General features: G+C 38.4%; 2 protein-coding genes across 3 annotated transcripts in view; both read right to left on the reverse strand.

Annotated features, from left to right (window-relative positions):
- The window catches only part of LOC117400354 (dipeptidyl aminopeptidase-like protein 6), a 279,665-nt gene that overhangs the window by 238,051 nt on the left and 19,150 nt on the right, over positions 1 to 22,464 (reverse strand). The window contains exon 1 of one of the 2 annotated variants that reach the window (XM_034000189.3): positions 18,441 to 18,716. The exons of the other annotated variant lie outside the window; for it this stretch is intronic. Coding sequence (XP_033856080.1) covers positions 18,441 to 18,491 — 51 coding nt within the window. The 5' untranslated portion in view covers positions 18,492 to 18,716. Of the gene's footprint in view, positions 1 to 18,440; positions 18,717 to 22,464 lie in introns of those variants that run through there. 2 annotated transcript variants of the gene reach the window in all.
- LOC131736983 (E3 SUMO-protein ligase KIAA1586-like) lies at positions 2,857 to 6,179 on the reverse strand. The gene is made up of 2 exons (XM_059023327.1): positions 4,021 to 6,179; positions 2,857 to 3,573 (listed from the first exon to the last, which is right to left on the reverse strand). Exons 1-2 carry the CDS (start codon positions 5,707 to 5,709, stop codon positions 3,073 to 3,075), a joined length of 2,190 nt encoding a protein of 729 aa, XP_058879310.1. The 5' UTR covers positions 5,710 to 6,179; the 3' UTR covers positions 2,857 to 3,072.

Genomic DNA, 22,464 nt, shown 5'->3' on the forward strand with positions numbered 1-22,464 from the left:
TGGCATTGGCAGCAAATGCAGCTTTTGTGGTGGAAACAGAAAGAAAGCGTTATAGCAATCAGCCTTTAAGAGAGGCTGTGTGCATGTGTCAGTCAGCTGTGTGCAGCAGTGACGTTTGAATACACCAGTCAAAAAAGCTTTTTTTGTGCAATGTGTTTATATGATGGAGCGCACGGTTGCAGATATTGGCAGCGTGTTGTTGTAACTTTTAAATGCATTTGAATTAAACAAAGCAAGCTTCATAAACACAATGCTTACCGGCCATTTGTTTAAAATAGCCGAAGCAATATTCAAACCGAGCTTCTTATCGGCTGTTGGCAGTATCAAGAAAGAGCGCAAAGTACCGTGACAGAGATATTAAGAAAGCTGAACCAGGGAGGCTTTTTCAAAAAGCTTTGCGTGGAGATGGCTTATAGCAAACCACTGTGTGTTTGTAGCCTAATTAATCTCGTTTACGTTTGCTTACTTTTGAAAAGCAAAACATTCCCCCATGTTTAAAGCAGTTTGCGTGTTGTTTTTATTCACTAACCTATTCATGGATGTGTAAATACTTTTTCTATAGATGTTCGTAAATCCGACTTTTTCACATATCCACCTATACCCCAGTCGCAGGGGGTTAGATATGCAACGTTGTACTGTATGTTATTTAAATAGGTGTAGCAACACATGGGGATGTATAAAGCTATATTTTTCGGAATCTCTCTACTTACTCTAAATTGAATTTAATTACGATATAATCTGCTAAAACACGTCTTAATTCTAGAATGTGTGTACCTATGAGGAGAAGAGGTGGGGGTAACAACAAGGTCTCTTGGCTGATATAGAAATATAACAATCAATACATGCAAATGTGGAAAAGTGGTTTGCAGTGTGCAGGTGTAGTGGTGATGTGATTACGAAACAGAAGACAGGCAACAAAGTTCATGGTCCAAACAATACATTTATTTATAACCCCAGTTTGGCGACCGCAAAAAATAATCCCAGGCAATACACAGCAATGTGTAATAATCCCAGGCAATACACAGCAATGTGTAATAATCCCAGGCAATACACAGCAATGTGTATTCCACTGTTCCAAACGATGGGTTTTCATTCCCAAATAATAAACACAGTTCGAAAGAACAAAACACAGTAGAACACACACAAAGACACACACACAATCACAAGTCCAGAGTAAGTGCTAAAGTGCTTGTGGTGAAATACAATTTATTTGTGCACAGTTGTGAAGTGTTGTCCAGGTTTAGTGCTGGCCTATAGCGACAACTCCGGGTCGTGTTAGCCGTCTAATAATAACAAACAGTACAATTAGACTCGACAAACAAACAAAACACTCACGTTAAATCAATGTTCTCCTTTCTCGGTTTTAGCTTAACCATAAGAAAAGGAACATATCACCTAGCCACGCCCCCTTGGTTAGCGAGTGCAACCGTTTCTCCTCCAATCCGTGGTTGCCACATCGCTTTCCCTCTGGAGCAATGACTTGGTGTACTGTAGCTCTGCCCCCTTTCTAGATGGCCAACTTCCACCTAACCCTTGGAATGAATCTGATGAATGTACCTGCCTTTAAATGTTTTTTGCAGACAGACTCCATTTGTATTAACACGTTTTTTGGTTTTTTTTTTACATTTTACAGAGTGACCAATTATTATTTTTATTTATGTCCAGTTATGTTTTTTCTCCTCACTGCAGTGAGTCCCCACACAGCACAGACATTCTGAGGGCGTGTGAGCATCCTCCTTTCTCGCAAACCTACAGCCATTATCGCTTTTACGCTAAGAAATCCAAAGCAGAGGTGGGCATGCTACCGATCTCGGAGATCAGATCAGCCCTGCTTTTTATCCACTCTGAATGTGAGTCCCCAGCAAAGTTCTGTCTCTTTGCACAGCCTGGACACCAACTGGCGCCGTCCAAGCTGTATGACTCATCCTGCGCTCCATTAACTGGATGAGCCACTTTAGCCTCGTGGTTTCTCAATATTGCAAAACAGTTTCCTACCGTCTTCATGGAAGGTTTTGGGGTACTGCTCAGCAGTCTTCTGCAGTTATATTCTGTGTGTAGCACGATTCACCCTCTAGTTTAGGCGGAAGCTGTTAACGGCTGCTGCTGGGTACCAAAATAAATAAAAGCAAACTAACATTCCTGTATTTCTGATTGGGGAAAAAATATATATATATATATATATTCTGTGCGAGAAAATTTCTGTGGATTTCTGCGGAATCCTGGAGGGACTGTTGATTAAACTGCTTAGCTTGTGATTTAAGAACATAAGAAAGTTTACAAACGAGAGGAGGCCATTCAGCCCATCTTGCTTGTTTGGTTGTTAGTAGCTTATTGATCCCAGAATCTCATCAAGCAGCTTCTTGAAAGATCCCAGTGTCAGCTTCAACAACATTACTGGGGAGATGGTTCCAGACCCTCACAATTCTCTGTGCAAAAAAGTGCCTCCTATTTTCTGTTCTGAATGCCCCTTTATCTAATCTCCAGTTGTGACCCCTGGTCCTTGTTTCTTTTTTCAGGTCAAAAAAGTCCCCTGGGTCCACATTGTCTATACCTTTTAGGATTTTGAATGTTTGAATCAGATTGCCGAGTAGTCTTCTTTGTTCAAGACTGAACAGATTCAATTCTTTAAGCCTGTCTGCATACGACATGCCTTTTAAACCCGGGATAATTCTGGTTGCTCTTCTTTGCACCCTTTCTAGAGCAGCAATATCCTTTTTGTAACGAGGTGACCAGAACTGAACACAATATTCTAGGTGAGGTCTTACAAATGCATTGTAAAGTTTTAACATTACTTCCCTTGATTTAAATTCAACACTTCTCACAATATATCCGAGCATCTTGTTCAGTGGTGTAGTGGTAAAAAAAAAAGTAGCGGAGCGGTCCCAATGAGAATCAATTAAATAGTTAACGAGGTATTAACAGTTACGCCCACTTTCCATTTAACGCGATTTAATCGGGGTTTTTTTTAATAATAATATAACACATATTTTACTTAACAAATTTCTGTAAAATCTCCCCTCTCTATAGAAAATTAAAAGTTGCACTTACCAATCACAGGTTGTTTTTAGTCAACTATAGGAACTGCCACAGAGCGTCAGGGGAGTCGCTGGAAATTGGAGCTGCCACCCGTGTACGGCTGTCATCTGCGGATCGATGATTGTGTCGCAACCAAGTGGTCACATAAGGGCTTGGATTCCACTGTCTCAAAGGGGGTCCATGAAGCTTGATAAACATTAAGGCTGAAGCATGTTTGATTAAAATTTTGGAACGCTGATCAGTTATAATTAAGTTCATTTGGCTGAATCCCCTTTCACATTCAGCAGTACTGCACGGGATCACACGTGTGCAGTTAATAAGTGGAGCTAAATCATCTGGAATTCTTCCGTTGTTCTCCTTAAAATCTCGAAATGCATTTTTGATAATACGTTCATTTAGCTGAAAGCGCCGACACAATCTTTCAACTTCATTTTCGCCATAACCCTGGGGTAGTTCTGCAGGCCAGTGGTGTGGATCCAGGACCAAGAGCTCAGAAAGAAGACTTTCATATTTTTGGCAATTCACCTCGGAAGAAGCCTGAAAGAATAAGCTATTTGAAATTAATGGTAGCATTTCTAAAATGTATTTTCGAAACCTTAACTGTATGTATATATATATATATATATATATATATATATATATATATATATATATATATATATATATATATATATATATATATATATATATATATGCGTTTTGTAGTTTTGAGTAGGATTAAATAAAGTAAATAATAAAAGTGCGATTTTGCAGAATACATATACTGTGCAGGAGTGTTTTTCTATTCTTATATTTACATTAGCCTATGCACCTGCGATGAGACTGACAGGAGTGCAGATGTTTATAATTTATTTGTTATACTTCTCAGTTGCAGTTTTATACTACACATGAAACTGAAATTAACGCCCCCCTCTGCTCGTTAATTGCAAACAATTAGGCTAGCTATTAAAATTAAAAAAATCTGTACAAGGTTTATGAACATACCTTCTCATTTGATGCAGTGGTTGTAAAAAGTCGTTCTTTCATATGATTGGCGAGTTTGGTAAGGAATTGTTTATGATTTATTTTTACATGTTTGGGATTCGACGTCAGCACTGTAGATTTAAATGTTCCTTCCATGGCAGCTATCTGCGCTTCAAGAGTATTTGTACCTACATTCTCATTCATGGATGCAAAAATCCTTACTGTTCTACGTGCCATTTTATCTGCATAAACCAATGTAGTAGTCCGTTTCTGGAGAATCTCTGACAGCAGTGAAAGTTCGTATAAGGCATCGTACATAACTCCGAGGTCAATGAGAAATTCTGGCGAGCACAGCCTTTTCAGTAGACCGCTGTATGTCGCTCTTTCAGCAGAAGTCCGCTTAGAGCTTACGGCAGCTTTAAAATGAGTCGACAGAACTTCAAAACTTTCCCACACAGCGGAGACAGTCCTGAACGAACTGGAAACCCATCTCACATCCAGTACACGACCAATTTTCCTCAAGACAGCATCCAGTTCCTTCGCACAATTTCGGAGTTCTTGCTGATTTAGTGCTGATCTACTGTAGACTGAGTATAGCTTGTCCATGAAAGAATGAAAATGGTTCATGCCAGTAGTCTCAGAAACACTATCGGCAACTGCAAGTTCGAGTCTGTGATTTAGACAGTGCCAGACAACAATGTTGGGGTACATGTCTGAAATTCGTTTTGCCACACCAGATTTTTTCCCAAGCATTACACTTGCACCGTCACTTGCAAATGCAACAAGATTCTTCTGTAAGTATGCATGGTCAAACCCGTGTTTTTGAAGACACTTAGTAAGCGCTAACACTATGGACTCAGCTGACTGATCAAAAAGTTCAACTAACTCCAAAAACATGAAGTGAGGGTCACGTGTCTTGTCTGTCTCGCATTTGAGATGCACAATAAGTGCTGGGGAACCATTCAGAGCTGTTGATTCATCAATTAACACAGCAATTTTTCCATCGATGTGTATTATTCTCTCACAGGCCTTTTTGACCATTTCATCAGAAACGTGGTTGATAATTTGAGTGGCGCTGTATCTGGAATGAAGACCAGTTCCCACATTAACACCATGTATTTCTTGCAGTTCCAGTAAGGCCTGGTGATCAGAATAGGGTCGATTTTGTTTTGCAAGGTAGTAAGCAGTAGAAAATATTTTACAGGTAGTTTCGTGATCTCGCCTTTTTGCACTGTCAACACATTTCCCAATAATGTCCTCTGTGTTCTGCTGTAACAATGCAGTGGCCTTGTTATGAGCGCTGGATTTCTTGTGTTCAGCTATCTTTTTTCTCAAAGATCGTAGCTGTTGCTCTCGAGTTTTTCCATTGTACCCAACACTGTAATTTTTCCACTCAGAAGACAGAGAAACACCCTGACTTTTCAAAACTGACAGCGCAGAAACACGTCTACAAACACGACAGCCCAGATTACCATCCGCACAGTCAAGGAAAGTGTAAAGTTGTTTCTTTTCTTCCCATACCTCAGAACTCCAGATGTTTGGCCATGGCTGTTTCTCCGCGTTTTTTTCTTCAACTGCTGTAGGTTCTGGTTCCACTGTAGGTTCTGCTTCTGCCGTACAACAAACGATCTTCTGTTTTTTACTACTATTGCCAAAATATTGTATCAAAGTCTCTTGACGAGTTCGTTTACTACCTCCGAGACCAGACATTTTTGATTTGCGAGTTGTTTTTTATTATTATTAATACCGTTACTAATATCATCACCTCAGTTACGGCCAAGGAACGAACCGCCTCCTTCTCTGATTGGTTGTCAGCAACATCACTTTCAAAAGTGATTTGCTAAAAAAAAAAAACTGGAATGACAGCATATTTTAATGGCATAATAATGGACCAATCAAAAGCAGCAACTGTGCTGCTTATTGTGGTGACATCGTTTTTCAGATTACTTGATGTTTTAGCCGACAGCTTGTCTTTATTAAACGTATAGCTAGCTGTCTGTCTGTCGCAAATTCGCACAGCTGGCACAGAGCCGCAGGCAATGCTTACTACAAGTGTTTAGACAAAATTCGAACACGAAAATATTTTAAATATATGTATTTATAAATGTGAACATTTGCAATTGAAAAACATGGATTGAAAAAGTGCCGGAGCGCCGCTCCGCCCCGCTCCGGCTCCACTACACCCCTGATCTTGTTGGCCTTTTTTATAGCTTCCCCACATTGTCTAGATGAAGACATTTCTGAGTCAACATAAACTCCTAGGTCTTTTTCATAGTTCCCTTCTTCAATTTCAGTATCTCCCATATGATATTTATAATGCACATTTTTATTGCCTGCATGCAATACTTTACACTTTTCTCTATTAAATGTCATTTGCCATGTGTCTGCCCAGTTCTGAATGCTGTCTAGATCATTTTGAATGACCTTTGCTGCTGCAACAGTGTTTGCCACTCCCCCTATTTTTGTGTCGTCTGCAAATTTAACAAGTTTGCTTACTATACCAGAATCTAAATCATTAATGTAGATTAGAAATAGCAGAGGACCTATTGTAAACAAGTGTAGTATTGGAAGTAAAGATGCACGCAAAATGCAATTCAAGTAGAGGAGTAGAGAATTACAGAATTCTTATTACATCTCTAACATTCTGAGAATAAAATACTGTTAAATATTGAACACTTGGCTTGGCATGTTTTATGTTTATAAAAGTATTAAATAAAGGTCGGGCCCACAATAAGGTCCTGCATCGGGGCTCATCTTTCTCTTCCTCTGCCACTGGTGCTTACATATGCTTTACCATGCTTTCACTATACTTTACTACCCTTTGCTCTGCTTTTATTATGGCAAACTTGTAGAAGGGTATCTCAATAGTAAAATGAAGCAAGCTTGTAATAGCAGGTTATTTCCCATGCAGGTACTAATTCAACTGTTTAGATAATTTGCATCTTGTTGTGGAGTTTTGTAGAAAACATCATTTAAAGTTATTGTAGCAAACAAAATAGTTTCATTAGTCTTACCTGTCAGACACTCATTTACAACTGTATATACAGTGCCGTGAAAAAGTATTTGCCCCGTCTGATTTTCTGCATTTTTGCACATTTTTCACATTGTATTTGGTCAGATTCTTTTGTGGGTTGTAGTAGTATACAGAGGGAGTCTGAGAGAAAAAATGACACCAAAGTTTGGTGCTTCTTTCATTTGTTTGGTGTGCAAGGTAATCAAACATGCAAACTTCAGGTGTGAAAAAGTTATTGCCCCCCCCCCCCCCCCGAGATAACTCAACCCAATTAAAGGGATAATTAGGGTCAGCTGTTTGAGTACTTTGGTTAACAACCAGGCCTGATTTGGGCCAGCCCTGCCCAATATAAATCTGACTAACTTTGGCCCTGACCATCAGAGTGAAGATGTCAGCACACAGGTTCTAGAGGCACATCATGCCACGAAAAAAAGAAATTCCTGAAGACCTCCAGAAAAAAGTTGTTGATGCCTATCAGTCTGGAAAGGGTTACAAAGCCATTTCTAAGGCTCTGGAGCTCCACCAAACCACAGTCAGAGCCATAATGTCCAAATGGAGAAGGTTTGGGACAATAGTCAATCTTCCCTGGAGTGGCCGTCCTGCCAAAATCTCTCCAAGAGCAAAGCGTAAAATCGTCCAGAAAGTCACAAAGAACCCTAGAACAACATCCAGGGATCTGCAGGCCTCTCTTGCCCAGGCTAAGGTCAGTGTTCATGACTCCACCATCAGAAAGACACTGGGCAAAAATGGGATCCATGGCAGAGTAGCAAGGCGGAAACCATTGCTCACAAAGAAGAACATGAATGCTCGTCTCAAGTTTGCCAAAAAGCACCTGGATGACCCTCAAGAGTTCTGGAACAATGTTCTATGGACAGATGAGTCAAAAGTGGAACTTTTTGGCTGACATGGGCCCCGTTATGTCTGGCGAAAACCAAACACTGCATTCCACAGTAAGAACCTCATACCAATGGTCAAGCATGGTGGTGGTAGTGTCATGGTTTGGGGATGCTTTGCTGCATCAGGACCTGGATGCCTTGCCATCATTGAAGGAACCACAGCAGTGTGGAGTAGTGGTTAGGGCTCTGGACTCTTGTGGGTTCAATCCCCAGTGGGGGACACTGCTGTTGTACCCTTGAGCAAGGTACTTTACCTAGATTGCTCCAGTAAAAACCCAACTGTATAAATGGGTAATTGTATGTAAAAATAAATAAATAATGTGATATCTGTATAATGTATAATGTGATATCTTGTAACAATTGTAAGTCGCCCTGGATAAGGGCGTCTGCTAAGAAATAAATCATAATAATAATAATAAATTATGCCCTGTATCTGAGAATTCTACAGGAGAATGTCAGGCCATCTGTCCGTGAGCTGAAGCTGAAGCGCAGCTGGGTCATGCACCAAGACAATGATCCGAAACACACGCAAGCAAGTCTACATCAGAATGGTTGAAGAAACAAGAAATTTAAAGTTTTGGAATGGCCTAGTCAAAGTCCAGACCTAAACCCCATTGAGATGTTGTGGCAGGACCTGAAATGAGCAGTTCTTGCTCGAAAACCCACAAATGTCACTGAGTTGAAGCAGTTCTGCATGGAGGAGTGGGCCAAAGTTTCTCCACGGCGCTGTGAGAGACTAATCAATAACTACAGGAAGTGTTTGGTTGCAGTTATTGCTGCTAAAGGTGGCGTAACCAGTTATTGAGTCTAAGGGGGCGATTACTTTTTCACACGGGGGCATTGGGTGTTGCATAACTTTCTTTAATAAATAAATGAAATATGTATCAAATTTGTGTGTTATTTGTTCACTCAGGGTCAATTTTATCTAATATTAGGTTTTAGTTGAAGATCTGATATTCAGTGTCAAAAATATGCAAAAATGCAGAAAATCATATCTCTCTCAAGTAATATAACAAAAAGATCTGTCATCTGAGACATCATACAGCTCTTTATAAAAACAGAACTGCATGAGGATAATAGTAAGTGGCACATAATGTCAAGAACAGCAGGTCTCCTAAGAACACTCCATGTTGCCAGGTAGTTGAGAAAAATAGGACATTAGGAACTACTGAACAATATTGAATAATAGCTCTATGGTGCAAATCAGCTTGCTGTGATGGACGTGCACTTTGAATACACACTGGGGTGCTGAAAGGTAGAAGTGTCTTTTTAAAGGGCATTTGGGAAAAAAAAAAACTCTGCACATTTGTCAACATACAAATTAAATCATGGCCATCTTTTACTTTTAAGATATATTAAACAAATAATACACCTGCAAAAAACCGGCTGTCTCAATTCAATGCATTTGCTTTATTATGCACAAAGGTCTGTGGCTGTGGATAGTAAATTAACCAATGCTGTTGTTTGATTTTTCTTTTATTGATTCAAAATGAAATTTTAATAATAGTCTGGACCAGTATTTCAGTTGATGAATGTTTCAGAAATCAATTCCAGTGCTTCTGACCCAAGATCATTTATTTTTCACGCTGGTCGATCAAATTATGCGAGCCAGTTATCTGATCCCAGATCGATTATTTTTTCATTACAAATCTTAAATGACCTCATCTCACATTAATCACATTCAACATATATATATATTTCGCTGACAAAACAAAAATTGCCAAAACTGAGCAGCCTATGCCCCACACAAACAGCAGTGTTCTATTTTAGCAGAGTTATCCTCCTGAATGTATTTCTGCTAAATGAACCCTGGAAAAAAAAAAAAAAAAACACTAAACCAATGAATACAAACCCACCGGAATCAATTCAGGATTCTCACGAGACGCACTAAACCAATGAATACAAACCCACCTGAATCAATTCAGGATTCTCACGAGACGCACTAAACCAATGAATACAAACCCACCTGAATCAATTCAGGATTCTCACGAGAAGCATTAAACCAATGAATACAAACCCACCTGAATCAATTCAGGATTCTCACGAGGACGCACTAAACCAAAGAATACAAACCCACCTGAATCAATTCAGGATTCTCACGAGAAGCATTAAACCAATGAATACAAACCCACCTGAATCAATTCAGGATTCTCACGAGGACGCACTAAACCAAAGAATACAAACCCACCTGAATCAATTCAGGATTCTCACGAGGACGCACTAAACCAAAGAATACAAACCCACCTGAATCAATTCAGGATTCTCACGAGGACGCACTAAACCAAAGAATACAAACCCACCTGAATCAATTCAGGATTCTCACGAGAAGCATTAAACCAATGAATACAAACCCACCTGAATCAATTCAGGATTCTCACGAGGACGCACTAAACCAAAGAATACAAACCCACCTGAATCAATTCAGGATTCTCACGAGAAGCATTAAACCAATGAATACAAACCCACCTGAATCAATTCAGGATTCTCACGAGAAGCATTAAACCAATGAATACAAACCCACCGGAATCAATTCAGGATTCTCACGAGGACGCACTAAACCAATGAATACAAACCCACCGGAATCAATTCAGGATTCTCACGAGAAGCATTAAACCAATGAATACAAACCCACCGGAATCAATTCAGGATTCTCACGAGAAGCATTAAACCAATGAATACAAACCCACCGGAATCAATTCAGGATTCTCACGAGAAGCATTCAACCAGTGAATACAAACCCACCTGAATCAATTCAGGATTCTCACAAGAAGCATTAAACCAATGAATACAAACCCACCTGAATCAATTCAGGATTCTCACGAGGACGCACTAAACCAATGAATACAAACCCACCTGAATCAATTCAGGATTCTCACGAGAAGCATTCAACCAGTGAATACAAACCCACCTGAATCAATTCAGGATTCTCACAAGAAGCATTAAACCAATGAATACAAACCCACCTGAATCAATTCAGGATTCTCACGAGGACGCACTAAACCAATGAATACAAACCCACCTGAATCAATTCAGGATTCTCACGAGAAGCATTAAACCAATGAATACAAACCCACCGGAATCAATTCAGGATTCTCACGAGAAGCATTAAACCAATGAATACAAACCCACCGGAATCAATTCAGGATTCTCACGAGAAGCATTCAACCAGTGAATACAAACCCACCTGAATCAATTCAGGATTCTCACAAGAAGCATTAAACCAATGAATACAAACCCACCTGAATCAATTCAGGATTCTCACGAGGACGCACTAAACCAATGAATACAAACCCACCTGAATCAATTCAGGATTCTCACGAGAAGCATTAAACCAATGAATACAAACCCACCTGAATCAATTCAGGATTCTCACGAGACGCACTAAACCAATGAATACAAACCCACCTGAATCAATTCAGGATTCTCACGAGAAGCATTAAACCAATGAATACAAACCCACCTGAATCAATTCAGGATTCTCACGAGAAGCATTAAACCAAAGAATACAAACCCACCGGAATCAATTCAGGATTCTCACGAGAAGCATTAAACCAATGAATACAAACCCACCTGAATCAATTCAGGATTCTCACGAGAAGCACTAAACCAAAGAATACAAACCCACCTGAATCAATTCAGGATTCTCACGAGAAGCATTAAACCAATGAATACAAACCCACCTGAATCAATTTTCTTACCAGTGTATTAGAAAACCTCCCCATAAACTGTATTCATTTGTACTCTGCACTTAGGACTTTGTAGCCAAGCATTCTGTTAGCCTTTTCAAGCATTCTGTTAGCCAGGGACGAGCAGGTTAGTTATTGTTCTGCTTCCCAAATATTCACCTGTCTAGGTCATTTATGTTAGTAAGAGCAGAACTGTAGAATCCCTGGAGCAGCCCACGTAGTATCAATCAATCAATATTTATTTTATATCGTGCCTTTCACAGTGGACCACCATCACAAAGCGCTTTATGTACAGTGTTACAGTGAACAGTGCATGGCCCAAACTACAACTTCCTTCCCTTACAAGTGCTCTTTGGTTCCTGTGTTTTAACCAGCTATGCATCCATGTGCATGTACTACCTTGTATTCCATCTGATTTGAACATAAGAATTAGTCTTCCGTGCAGCACTTTGTCAAAGAGCTTTCGAAAATGTATGGTCGTAGGTTCTTTTTGTATCCATCCTCACAGCAACTTCTTCAGAAAAAGCCTTTGTCAGACAGGATTGTCCTTTTCCAAACTCATGTTGGCTGTCTCGTATAATGTTGATTCTACATAAATAATAATCTAATTGACACCTTGTTATTTAAGATTGTACATGTTACGGAGGTGAGGCTGACGGGCCTGTCATTTTTTTAATATAAAATATCGGTACCACATTGCAATCCACCAGTCCCTGTAACACTTGAAAAGCTACCAATTATTCATTTAATATTACATTTACAGTTCTGGTGCAGCATTTGACAAACAATCAATCAAATAATAAGAATGTAATAAATCACAACCAAACATGACGTTTTTATGGCAATTTTTCTTGTTTTTGGAAAAAAATAACTAATACTGGTGCCAAAACACTTGGAGACATGGATACTCTTTGTCAAGCTGGTATCAAGCTGTAATATTTCGCAGGTCCCGTCCACTTGCATTGGTCCCTTTCATGAAACGTGTGCAGCCTACAGCCGAGGCAGGCTTGGCCGAAGTGTCAAACTGCATAGGTTTAAAGTAGGGCTGTCAATTAATCGCAGTTAACTTCTGCGATTAACACGTAAATGTTTTTTAGATTAATTATTTTAATGTGCGTTAATCGCATTGCTGTGTATTGAGCCTTTCAGCACACCGTACTTCAATCCCGGCCGCAGCAACATTGTATTGAGTGTCTGAGTGCAGTTATTGTTTAAATAGAAAGTTAGTCACTGAACCGCTTAATGGAGCAAAGCACTAAAAATGAGTGTGATTTTTTTTTTTTTTTCCTGATCTCTGTATGCTGCCGATCAAGCGAACCGCACATTTTATGTTGGTTGTATTTGTAATTTCTAAATTATTGCCCCTAGTAAATTTTGGTGGTGGTCTCAATGGGTACATTTCCTGGTTAAATAAATACATAAATAAATACATTTTAAACAATTTTATTTACAGTTAAGGATAATAAAAACAATAGCATCAGCAATAAAACAAATTTAAATTAGATGGATGTAGTAATTGTAACAATTTAACAATTTAAACTTTGATTAATACAACAGTATATTATTGTGTTTTAAATTATGTGATGTTTTAACTGTCTAGATCATATTATATAAAACTCTCAAATGCACAGATTTTGAATAGCAAAACTCGAATGGGCGTACTTGAGATGCATAAGTATTTAAAATACAATTGCAATTCCACTCATAACAGGAAAAGCATGGTTCCACTCAAGTTTAAATGTATCTTGTTAACTGAACACTCTGCATGTAAGTGCTCATTACAAAGCATGCTGTATAGCACAGATGTGATCAGGAACTCACTCCCAAGGTCAAAATACAGTACTGCTGAAAGCAAACATGAAGGTTCAATCCAGGCTCTTTGCCCCCCTCTGCTACACCAGATTGTCTTTCTTTGCCCTGTCTCTTTAGCATCTCTCTGCAGAGACTACTGCCAAATAAGCTTCTTATTATTGCTATTTGTTATGTGAATTCCTGCTTTCTAGAAACTGGCAAATAAATGCCAGGACACACTTAGCTGAACTCATAGATGACCAGAGTATAAATCACTGTCAGCCAGTGTAAAGCTAGATCAAACCCCAGCTTCCACGTCAGACATTTCAAATTCACAAATAACACTGAATGCATTTAGGAAAATAAAGTCAACAGAGTGGAAATACTGTGCTTCCAAACCATATGGGCTGTGCATAGAGTTAAGCCGATTGAAGTGTTGTCATTCACTTTCGTTTAATTAATAAACACCATCTAAAAATGGCAGTGTATAGCCTGTTTCAGATACAAATGCATGATGGAGCTTTATTTTAGTACAGGTTTCCCAAGTCCACTGTCTTTTGTTGAAATTTGTACATTCTGAGTTCAACAACAAGAATGCAAATTTAAAAGAACTCGTCGGCCACATTAACCCAGAAATACAAACATAACATCGTGTTTCTGAAAAGAGGGATAACCAAGACTTTAATATGAATATCTTAAATTGCACCCAGCACACCGCAAGAGAGAGTCAGGCTCGTCTGCATTTGTGGTTATAGAGCATTTAACCTCAGCTCATCTCGCTGATAGGGCACATAGGTACAGCACACAACACTGCCCATTACACTCGCAACATTAGAACCACCCCTGTCCCTGTGATTAGGATCTCTTCTATTGGCATTACTGTCTGATAGGCCACTATATTTTAGTGCCAATTGCCTGGAGAAATATATGACTGCAACAAAAACAATGCAATAAATTATGTCAGTAATTGCTTTGGATAACAGGTTACTGCACTGAAATTGTTTTGAAGCCATAATTAATGTAATGGTACTATGAGCAACGTTGTAATATCAGAAATATAATTTATGGCTAGTGTATATTGTAGTACTGGATATACATTCTAATGAATTATTAACTCATAACTGTTACTGTACTGCCCTTCATTGTCCAGATTGCACTACAGAGCTACAGTTGTTTCTGTGACTATTGTGTCCTGGTTAGTTTTTAAAGCAACCCTGGGAAGTACATCTACACCATATCCAACACCTAGTGGATTCAGTAAATACCACCTGAGGTTCATTTGGCATTTCTTGCTCTTACCACAAATGTGGTATTTCTTACATTAATTCTAGAAACGTTCCCCATTTTCCACTGACCCATCCGAGCCATGCGGGCCCCAGGCTTGGAAACTCTGGTCTCACAACACATCTGACTCTGGCACGGATCCGAGCAGGGCCAGGGTCTGGGTTAATGATTTTCGTCAGTCTTTACACTTGAGGAAGACAAACAACTTGGCGAGCAGCGAGTCGGAGGAAAGAAAAATACATTTTCCGATGCATTCAGAAATATATGAAGAATGAAAACGGCAAAAAACACAACCATAGCCTCTGGATCGCCATTCTCAACTCAATCATGTTATTTTATTCTGCTAATGCTGGCACTTTTGGGGATTGTGTCAGTTACCCCAGTACTAGCTGATGGAACTGTGTTAACTATGTTCCCTTTAAGACTTTCATTTAGTTAATTTAGGGCAGCAGTGTGGAGTAGTGGTTAGGGCTCTGGCCTCTTGAACAGAGGGTCGTGGGTTCAATCCCAGGTGGGGGACACTGCTGCTGTACCCTTGAGCAAGGTACTTTACCTAGACTGCTCCAGTAAAAACCCAACTGTATGAATGGGTAATTGTATGTAAAAAACAATGTGATATCTGTATAATGTGAAAATAATGTATAATGTGATATCTTGTAACAACTGTAAGTCGCCCTGTATAAGGGTGTCTGCTAAGAAATAAATAATAATAAGTAACGCCATGTTTTAGCCACACTGGAAAAACTTAAGCCGCACCAAAGAATATTAAATAAAAACTGTGTCCAATAACCCTCTCCCCTAAACACCACACTCACTACAGGTTTCCCTAAACACAAATAATATACAGGCTGATGAGCTTTTCAGCTTCCAATGCCAGCCTGAATGACATACAAACAACACACTGGCACTGGTAGAATTCATAATATAGGTACTGTCTGCCTTTTACAACTTCACAAGGCTAATATAATACAATTTTACTACATTATTTTTGTGGACACTTGTTTATATTATTGTTAAGCATAAACATTTTGTATAAACATACTGTTTCAGCAAGACAAAAAAGTGTATTTTATTTGAAAGCATGTAGATATTTAAATACCAGACCCTACCCTTTACTTACACATAAACAGTATATTTAAAGTGCACTATAACTCTGATTCCCATTTAATCAATGCCAAGCATAGTCCCACGTGAAAAAAACATGCTCACAGATTTCCTGAATTCTGAGTTGGTTTGCAGATATTCATGTGCTGCACCTTTACATTATTTTGAGGGTGTCACGGTTTTCTTTCCGCATAGTCTGACATAAGTACATTTTTCAAAGCCTTCGCCGCCATGGCGAACTTGGTGAAAATGAATTGAGCCACACAGGAAAACATTTCGCTTGTGGCGACGTGGCCAGTGGCTAGCGGGAATGTAGGTTAACCTTTCGTTAATGGCAAGGGGTGCAAATGGAACCCAGCTTGTTTAAAATGAACACTTCTTAAAACTGTTTGCAGCTCCCGGGATATGCTTCCAGGTGATTAAACGTTAATCGATTGCCTTTGTTTTACTGCCAAGGACTTTTAGTTATTGATTTAGTCCTACATGTGTATTTTTTTTTAACCAAGTGTGATGGGGTGCAGCCTATTTTGTGGTGGTTCTGTGTTTTTTGTATTGTTTAGAGTGGATGTGAGTGAGTTTGGGGTGTGGTTCAGTGAGTATGTGTGGAATGTGCCTGGGCTAATGAGGTGCGAATTGCCCAATTAGCCCAGGCACCTGTATAAAAGGGAGTGGTTGGGTATGTTAGGGGGAGAGTGTTTGTAACTGTGAGACGACGTGTGTGAGAGAGAGCATGTGAGTGGTTCTTTTTGGTTTGTTTAAAGCCTGTTTTTGTGTTTGTCTTTTTGGTTGGCCATCGTGCCTTTTTATTTGTGTTTTGTTAATTAAAATATTTTGGTTTCACTGCACTTTCTGTCTCTGAGTCTTCCCTCTGCTGCTATCCTGCCACAGGTTGGTGTCAGAAGTGGGATAGCGCCCCCTGGAGACTCAGAGAGGAAGTGCAGTTTTTTTGTTTTGTTTAAAAACTGTTCATTATGGTAAACTCAAGTTAGGTATTAGTGAAGTGTTACTATAAAATCTAAAGAAAACTGATTTATATCAAATGGATGAAAAAAGGTAACAAATACTTGCAGATAAACATGAGTGGTTGAATAGATTAGGTTCTGAAACAGAAGACATTCTGTTATTGCCACTGATTGGTACTTGCTAATGAATTGAAAAGCCTTGTTTTGCATTTTTGCAATTAACATGTTTTAACATGTTTCTTTCTGTAATACCTGCCAACTTTAAACATGTTAAAGGGAATTAGTAGGACAATCTGAGTACTTGGACAGTGCTAGTCACAACACATTAGGAAGCAGCAGTTCAGTTTTTGGAAGTGGAAATGTGCACTCAGCAATAGCGTTAGAATGTAGGACATTGCAATGCGTTATGGGAGCATTAGTGAATAAAAATGATTTTGTCATAAACGAAAGTCGATCGTAAATCAATAATCAATAATCAACTAACCCACTGATGATGAAAATGTATGTATACAAACACTAGTGTGTATAAAAACTGGAACAAGTGAAAAAATCCACAGTTTTGCTGTTATTGGAATAGACTGGAAACTGAATAATTATGTTGCCACATTGCAAAAGGATAGTGCCCACTCATGCTGTTTGTTAAACAAACATACTTGAAACACAGATGCATTTTTTTTTTTTTAGGACTGCACAAGAAAACTAAATGATGGTTTTGAATATACAATGTAACTTTATTATTATTATTATTATTATTATTATTATTATTATTATTATTATTATTATTATTATTACTACTACTACTAATAGCAGTCCTAGTTGCAGAAACATTACCATACTTTTACTGGACAGCCATAAATGCAGTATTTACATGTCCATACTTTGTATTATTATTTATAAAAAATTTGCCATCTAAGCATCAAACTTACATTAAAATCAAATAAAATGAAATAAATAAATACACTTTGGGAAAGATAAAAAGGAAAAGTGTAACATCACTGTAGATCTCGTTTTTACCACGGATCTGTGAAACAGCAGCCCTGTCTTAATCACAATGCATTCTACTGATAGCATACTGTACACACTAGTTTGTGTCACTGGCAACGCTGGTGTGGCCTCTGCCCAAAATACGAAAGGCGGAAGAAACGGTTTGAAAAGCGCTAGGTCATCTATACAGCTCCTCATGATTCTCTCAGGCAAATCACACATAATCTATACCTTGCTAAGGTAGCTAACTTTAAAACGTAAAATATGAGATTCTAATGTACCTGGTATATAAAAAAAAATGCAGTTCTCTACTGCTAACTTACAACTCACTATACATCGTATGACATGTAAAACTTTTTTTTTTTAAATAAACTATATGATCACACACGGGTGTTGCGTCGCTTGGAATACAATGGATCAGCTGGCATTTAAATGGTTTGTTCATGTTTTACGTGTGCGTGAAACATGCATCGGTCACACATTTCCAGTTAAAGCTCCCAATTTGAAATGATGAACAGACAACCCTTCATTGCACTTTTGCCGAGGAATACTACACGTTATCGAGAAAGCTGTCTCCTTTTTTCCTACACAGAGCCTCTGTCTCTTTTCCACGTCGTCTAAATGTGTAAGCACAAACCACAATGCAATCTTTACTTCGGACCGCGGTTTTTGCCAGCACACTGAAGGAATAAAAAGGCTGCTTTGTACAATTAACACTTACCATCACGTTCCCCTGCATTGTTGCCGTTTTAATAAATGTCTTTTCCTTCATTTTCACGGATTACCTCCCAATATACCGATCGCTGCTAATCCAGTGTCTGGGCGACTTTGCGTCCCTTTAACTTGTTCTTTCTGTACAGGCTCTTCCCAATTTACACTGTTCTATCTGCCTGCTAAGTTTTGTGACCGGGTTTCCACTGCATTGATCAAGGAATTCTTTAGGGCTTTGCTACACCAGTATATCCTGTTGATATAGACGCCAAATGTCCCATGTCCCTATTTGCGTGGATACAGGAGCAATCAAACATGGATGAAACTTGACTTTTAGCAAGATTGACATTATGATGTATACGTGTAAAGCGGACATCAACGACTCGCGTCTGTATCACCCACACCGTATTATATTTAATTTGTTTATTGTGTTTTTTTTATGATTAGCTACTGTAGGATAATTTCTGTAGTTTACATTTTCTGATTCGATTGTGATTAGACAGCTGGGCGACTTGTCTTGTACAGCTTTTGCTGAATATAAATAATGTTGTTACATGGTATATGGATTAGGCTACATGTTTCGTTTCCATGGTTTCACTCATTTGCTACTCTGAACCTCAAGCAGCAGACACACGAGGTGTGGAATGGCTGTTCGCAGTGTCTGTTGCAAGACGGTTTGTTTTGTATTTGTTTTAACCGTGGACTTCAATTCACTTTCACCATCAGCGACTCGTGCAATGGTGTTATTCAAAATGACGAGGTTGAGACGGGAGGTTCCATACATTCTAAGGGTGAAACGTCACCATTACTTTGTCTGGTGCTGAGGGTCGTTTTTTGTTACCACCTTACTCAAATCGTTTAATTAAATATGACATGCACTGTTGCTTTTGTGTTTTTTAATAGATGAATTAAAAATAGGTGTGTGTGCGTGCGTGTGTATTAATATGTGTAGATGGAAAACACTACAATGCCAATACTGTAGAAACAATCATCATCATGAAGCCACACCATATCTACTGTTTGATCTCTTTGCATTCCACTGTGGTTTAATAATGAGACCGCCTCCGTAGTCAGAAGCATCGGGAAAGGCCGAGTTTAATTGAAAACCTCACCCTGAACAGTTCATTTATCAAAACCTAGAGAGCACGATTACACTGCAGATATACTACTTGCTCGCTGTCACAGTAAACGAGGTTATGATATATTACCCTAATGCGATACAATGCTAGGCGGCAGAGACACAAGATACAGTACTGGATTGCACACGTTTTATGCTGTGTTTTGATAGAAGTTTCTAACCTTGACTCAAGGTAGCAATAAAAACATATCGCTAAGGGATGCGCAGGATTATTTCGTTGATATATTGAATAGCATCACGAGGTAAAGTGAACAAAACTATATGAATAGATGCACTGCCAATAAACGTAAGTCATATGTGATCAAAAACGGTGGGGGCATTTACTGTGACATCTTGTCACTTAAAATTGTCTGCTGTACTACTATGACGGAGGCCCTTTTTTGTTTAAGAATGACCACCGCGCCTCCTCTTGGTTGTCTAAAATTAGACAGCTGTAAAAAAAGAAGCAGTGTCTTTTCAAGGGTGTGTTTTGGATTACTTTTTAAAAATATTTTTTATATCATACCTGTATGTTATTGGTTTTTAAAACGCGTTATATAATTAGGGGTGCGACGATACACAAGCCACGATACGATTCGTATCACGATACTTATGAAAAACTCATCTCGGCTTGACAAACTTGAAAATATTTCAGATCTATACACAGATTCAGTTGAAAAACAATGATATTTATTTACCACTAAGTAGTATAGCACGTGTCTGAGTTTAAAGACAAAGCAGTACATCAGCTGGAGTTCCAGGGATATCAGATTTAACTTAACCAAATCTCCTCACCACATTTCTGAGAAAGGAAAAAAAATACTAAGCAATGTGTTTGATAATATTAAAAGTACAAACTTTGTTCATGCGTTTCTTTAGAAAAATCTTAATGTCAAGTTTTTCAGCATTAAATTGTGATGTCTAATCAATAACAATTTAAATATATATATTTTTAAAAGTACATACGCGTTTTTGCTTACATCATACTTAACTTTAAATTCAATATTTCAATATTTCATGCATGACAAATTTGGGTACGGTAGCCTTATGGTTTCCTATTAGTTACCGATCTTGAGTGTCGCACAATGCGCTCAGACCCCTTTTGTATTTTTTTTTTATTTTTTGGTTTTGTAGTGATCCAGCAATGGGGTTACTAAATAAACTACCACGGGGGTCAAAATTTTGAATCCAAACACAGCCCTCGACCTTCCCCTGGAAGAAAGATGAGGCCATGCAGAGTTTGGTTGCACTGGCTCCTGCGGGGTCCGAATGCATAAAGGAACAGAGAAACTTTCTTCTTTATATATTAAGTCATTTTCATCAGGATTAACACATTTCTTTAAAGAAAGTAACATATTCAACCAAATCAAAGTTTAAGGATTATTCAACCAAATAAAAACATTATTAGGGTGCACTGAAAGGTGAACAAACATAAAATAAAACTTGTAAGAAATGTAATGCGATATTAATAAATAGCTTTACAGGAAACACACATTCCGCAAAAAAAAAGTCGAGTCAGATACATTTCAAAATTCTTATAGCCTATCCTAAACACATTCTTGAGATATCTTGGACTACAGGCAGCCCAAATCTCTTGAGGATAGATAGCTCCCCATCAATATGGTAACCTTTTGCTCGATCCGAAAACAACAGATAACTCCATAAATCTTACCCGTCGTGCACCTCCATTTTCAACGTAAAATATCTGCATCCCCTAAATGATTAACTCATTCTGCTTCATAAAGTTCAATGAAACCTGATGAATAATACGTTAACATATTGAATTACATACCGCTTTGCAGTTTTGCATATACTTATCGAAAAACTGACAAAAATTGAAAAATGTGACATTTCAAAATCTAACAATAAATACTGTACTACTAATATGGTTTCCGGTAGACTTCATTTTGTAGATTCTTTGATTGATATTAAATAAAAGCTCTAAATTATGTTCATATAGGCTTTTTTGTTTTTTTATTATGTCTCAATCCTAAAATTCTAGTTGATGCTAAACTGGTTGATTAATGACCAGAAAGGTGTTGTTGGGGAGAGGATGGTTTCACCACTCTCCAAGTGAAATGACCAAGGAAATGCGAGACTGCCTAAATATCTAGTGCCCAGAAAAAATATAGTACAAAGAAATAAATATCAACAAATCGCCAATTTTAATCACATTTTGTCAAAAATCCTTTAGTGATGAATCCAGTACAGCAGATCAACCCAGGCTAGTGCTGTAAATAGTTCTTAATCTGTATGTAGATGGAAGGTCATTTGCATACACTAAACCACAAAGGAACAAATAAGCTGTAGAGTTTACAATACATCAACATTTTACAGCAAGCAATTTCTAGATTACCAATATGCAACTAAAATATGGACCACGGTCAGTAAAGCTAAAGGCCTTGGAGAGGCCAGTAGTCAATATTAGTAGTGCAGAAATGAGATGGACCACAATGACCTGACCACTTAGGAACAATATATCTTTCTGGAAAGACAGCTAAGAAATAAGAACTCTGTTTTTCAGTTTCGTGGTTGGAAAATCACCAGCCACAACAAGTCCTGTTTAGAATTGTCTTCAAGGATTAAAGATAAAGGAATGCTATCTTGAATAGATGTTCCTTTCTCTTTAACAAGAGTGTTGTCTTTGAAACATTACCGTGAAAAATCCTTCTGCGCCTCTTTTTGTCTATTTGGCTATACACGTGGCCAGACCAGGTTAATTGAAATAACTAATGATTTTACAGTTTCTGTAGCTTTATTCAATGTAAGAACACATTATTTACCCCTGCATTATTTGCAGCACTGCTGTATAGTTACAAGGGAAGCTGAGGGGGTAGGAAAGAAATCCTGCCGCAAAAGCTTTTAAAAGCATTGCAAGTTGTCTGTTCATTTTCTAAATGGTGTGGTTGTGACGCTA

Source organism: Acipenser ruthenus, chromosome 4 (assembly GCF_902713425.1).
Source record: "Acipenser ruthenus chromosome 4, fAciRut3.2 maternal haplotype, whole genome shotgun sequence".
Taxonomy (NCBI): Eukaryota; Metazoa; Chordata; class Actinopteri; order Acipenseriformes; family Acipenseridae; genus Acipenser; species Acipenser ruthenus.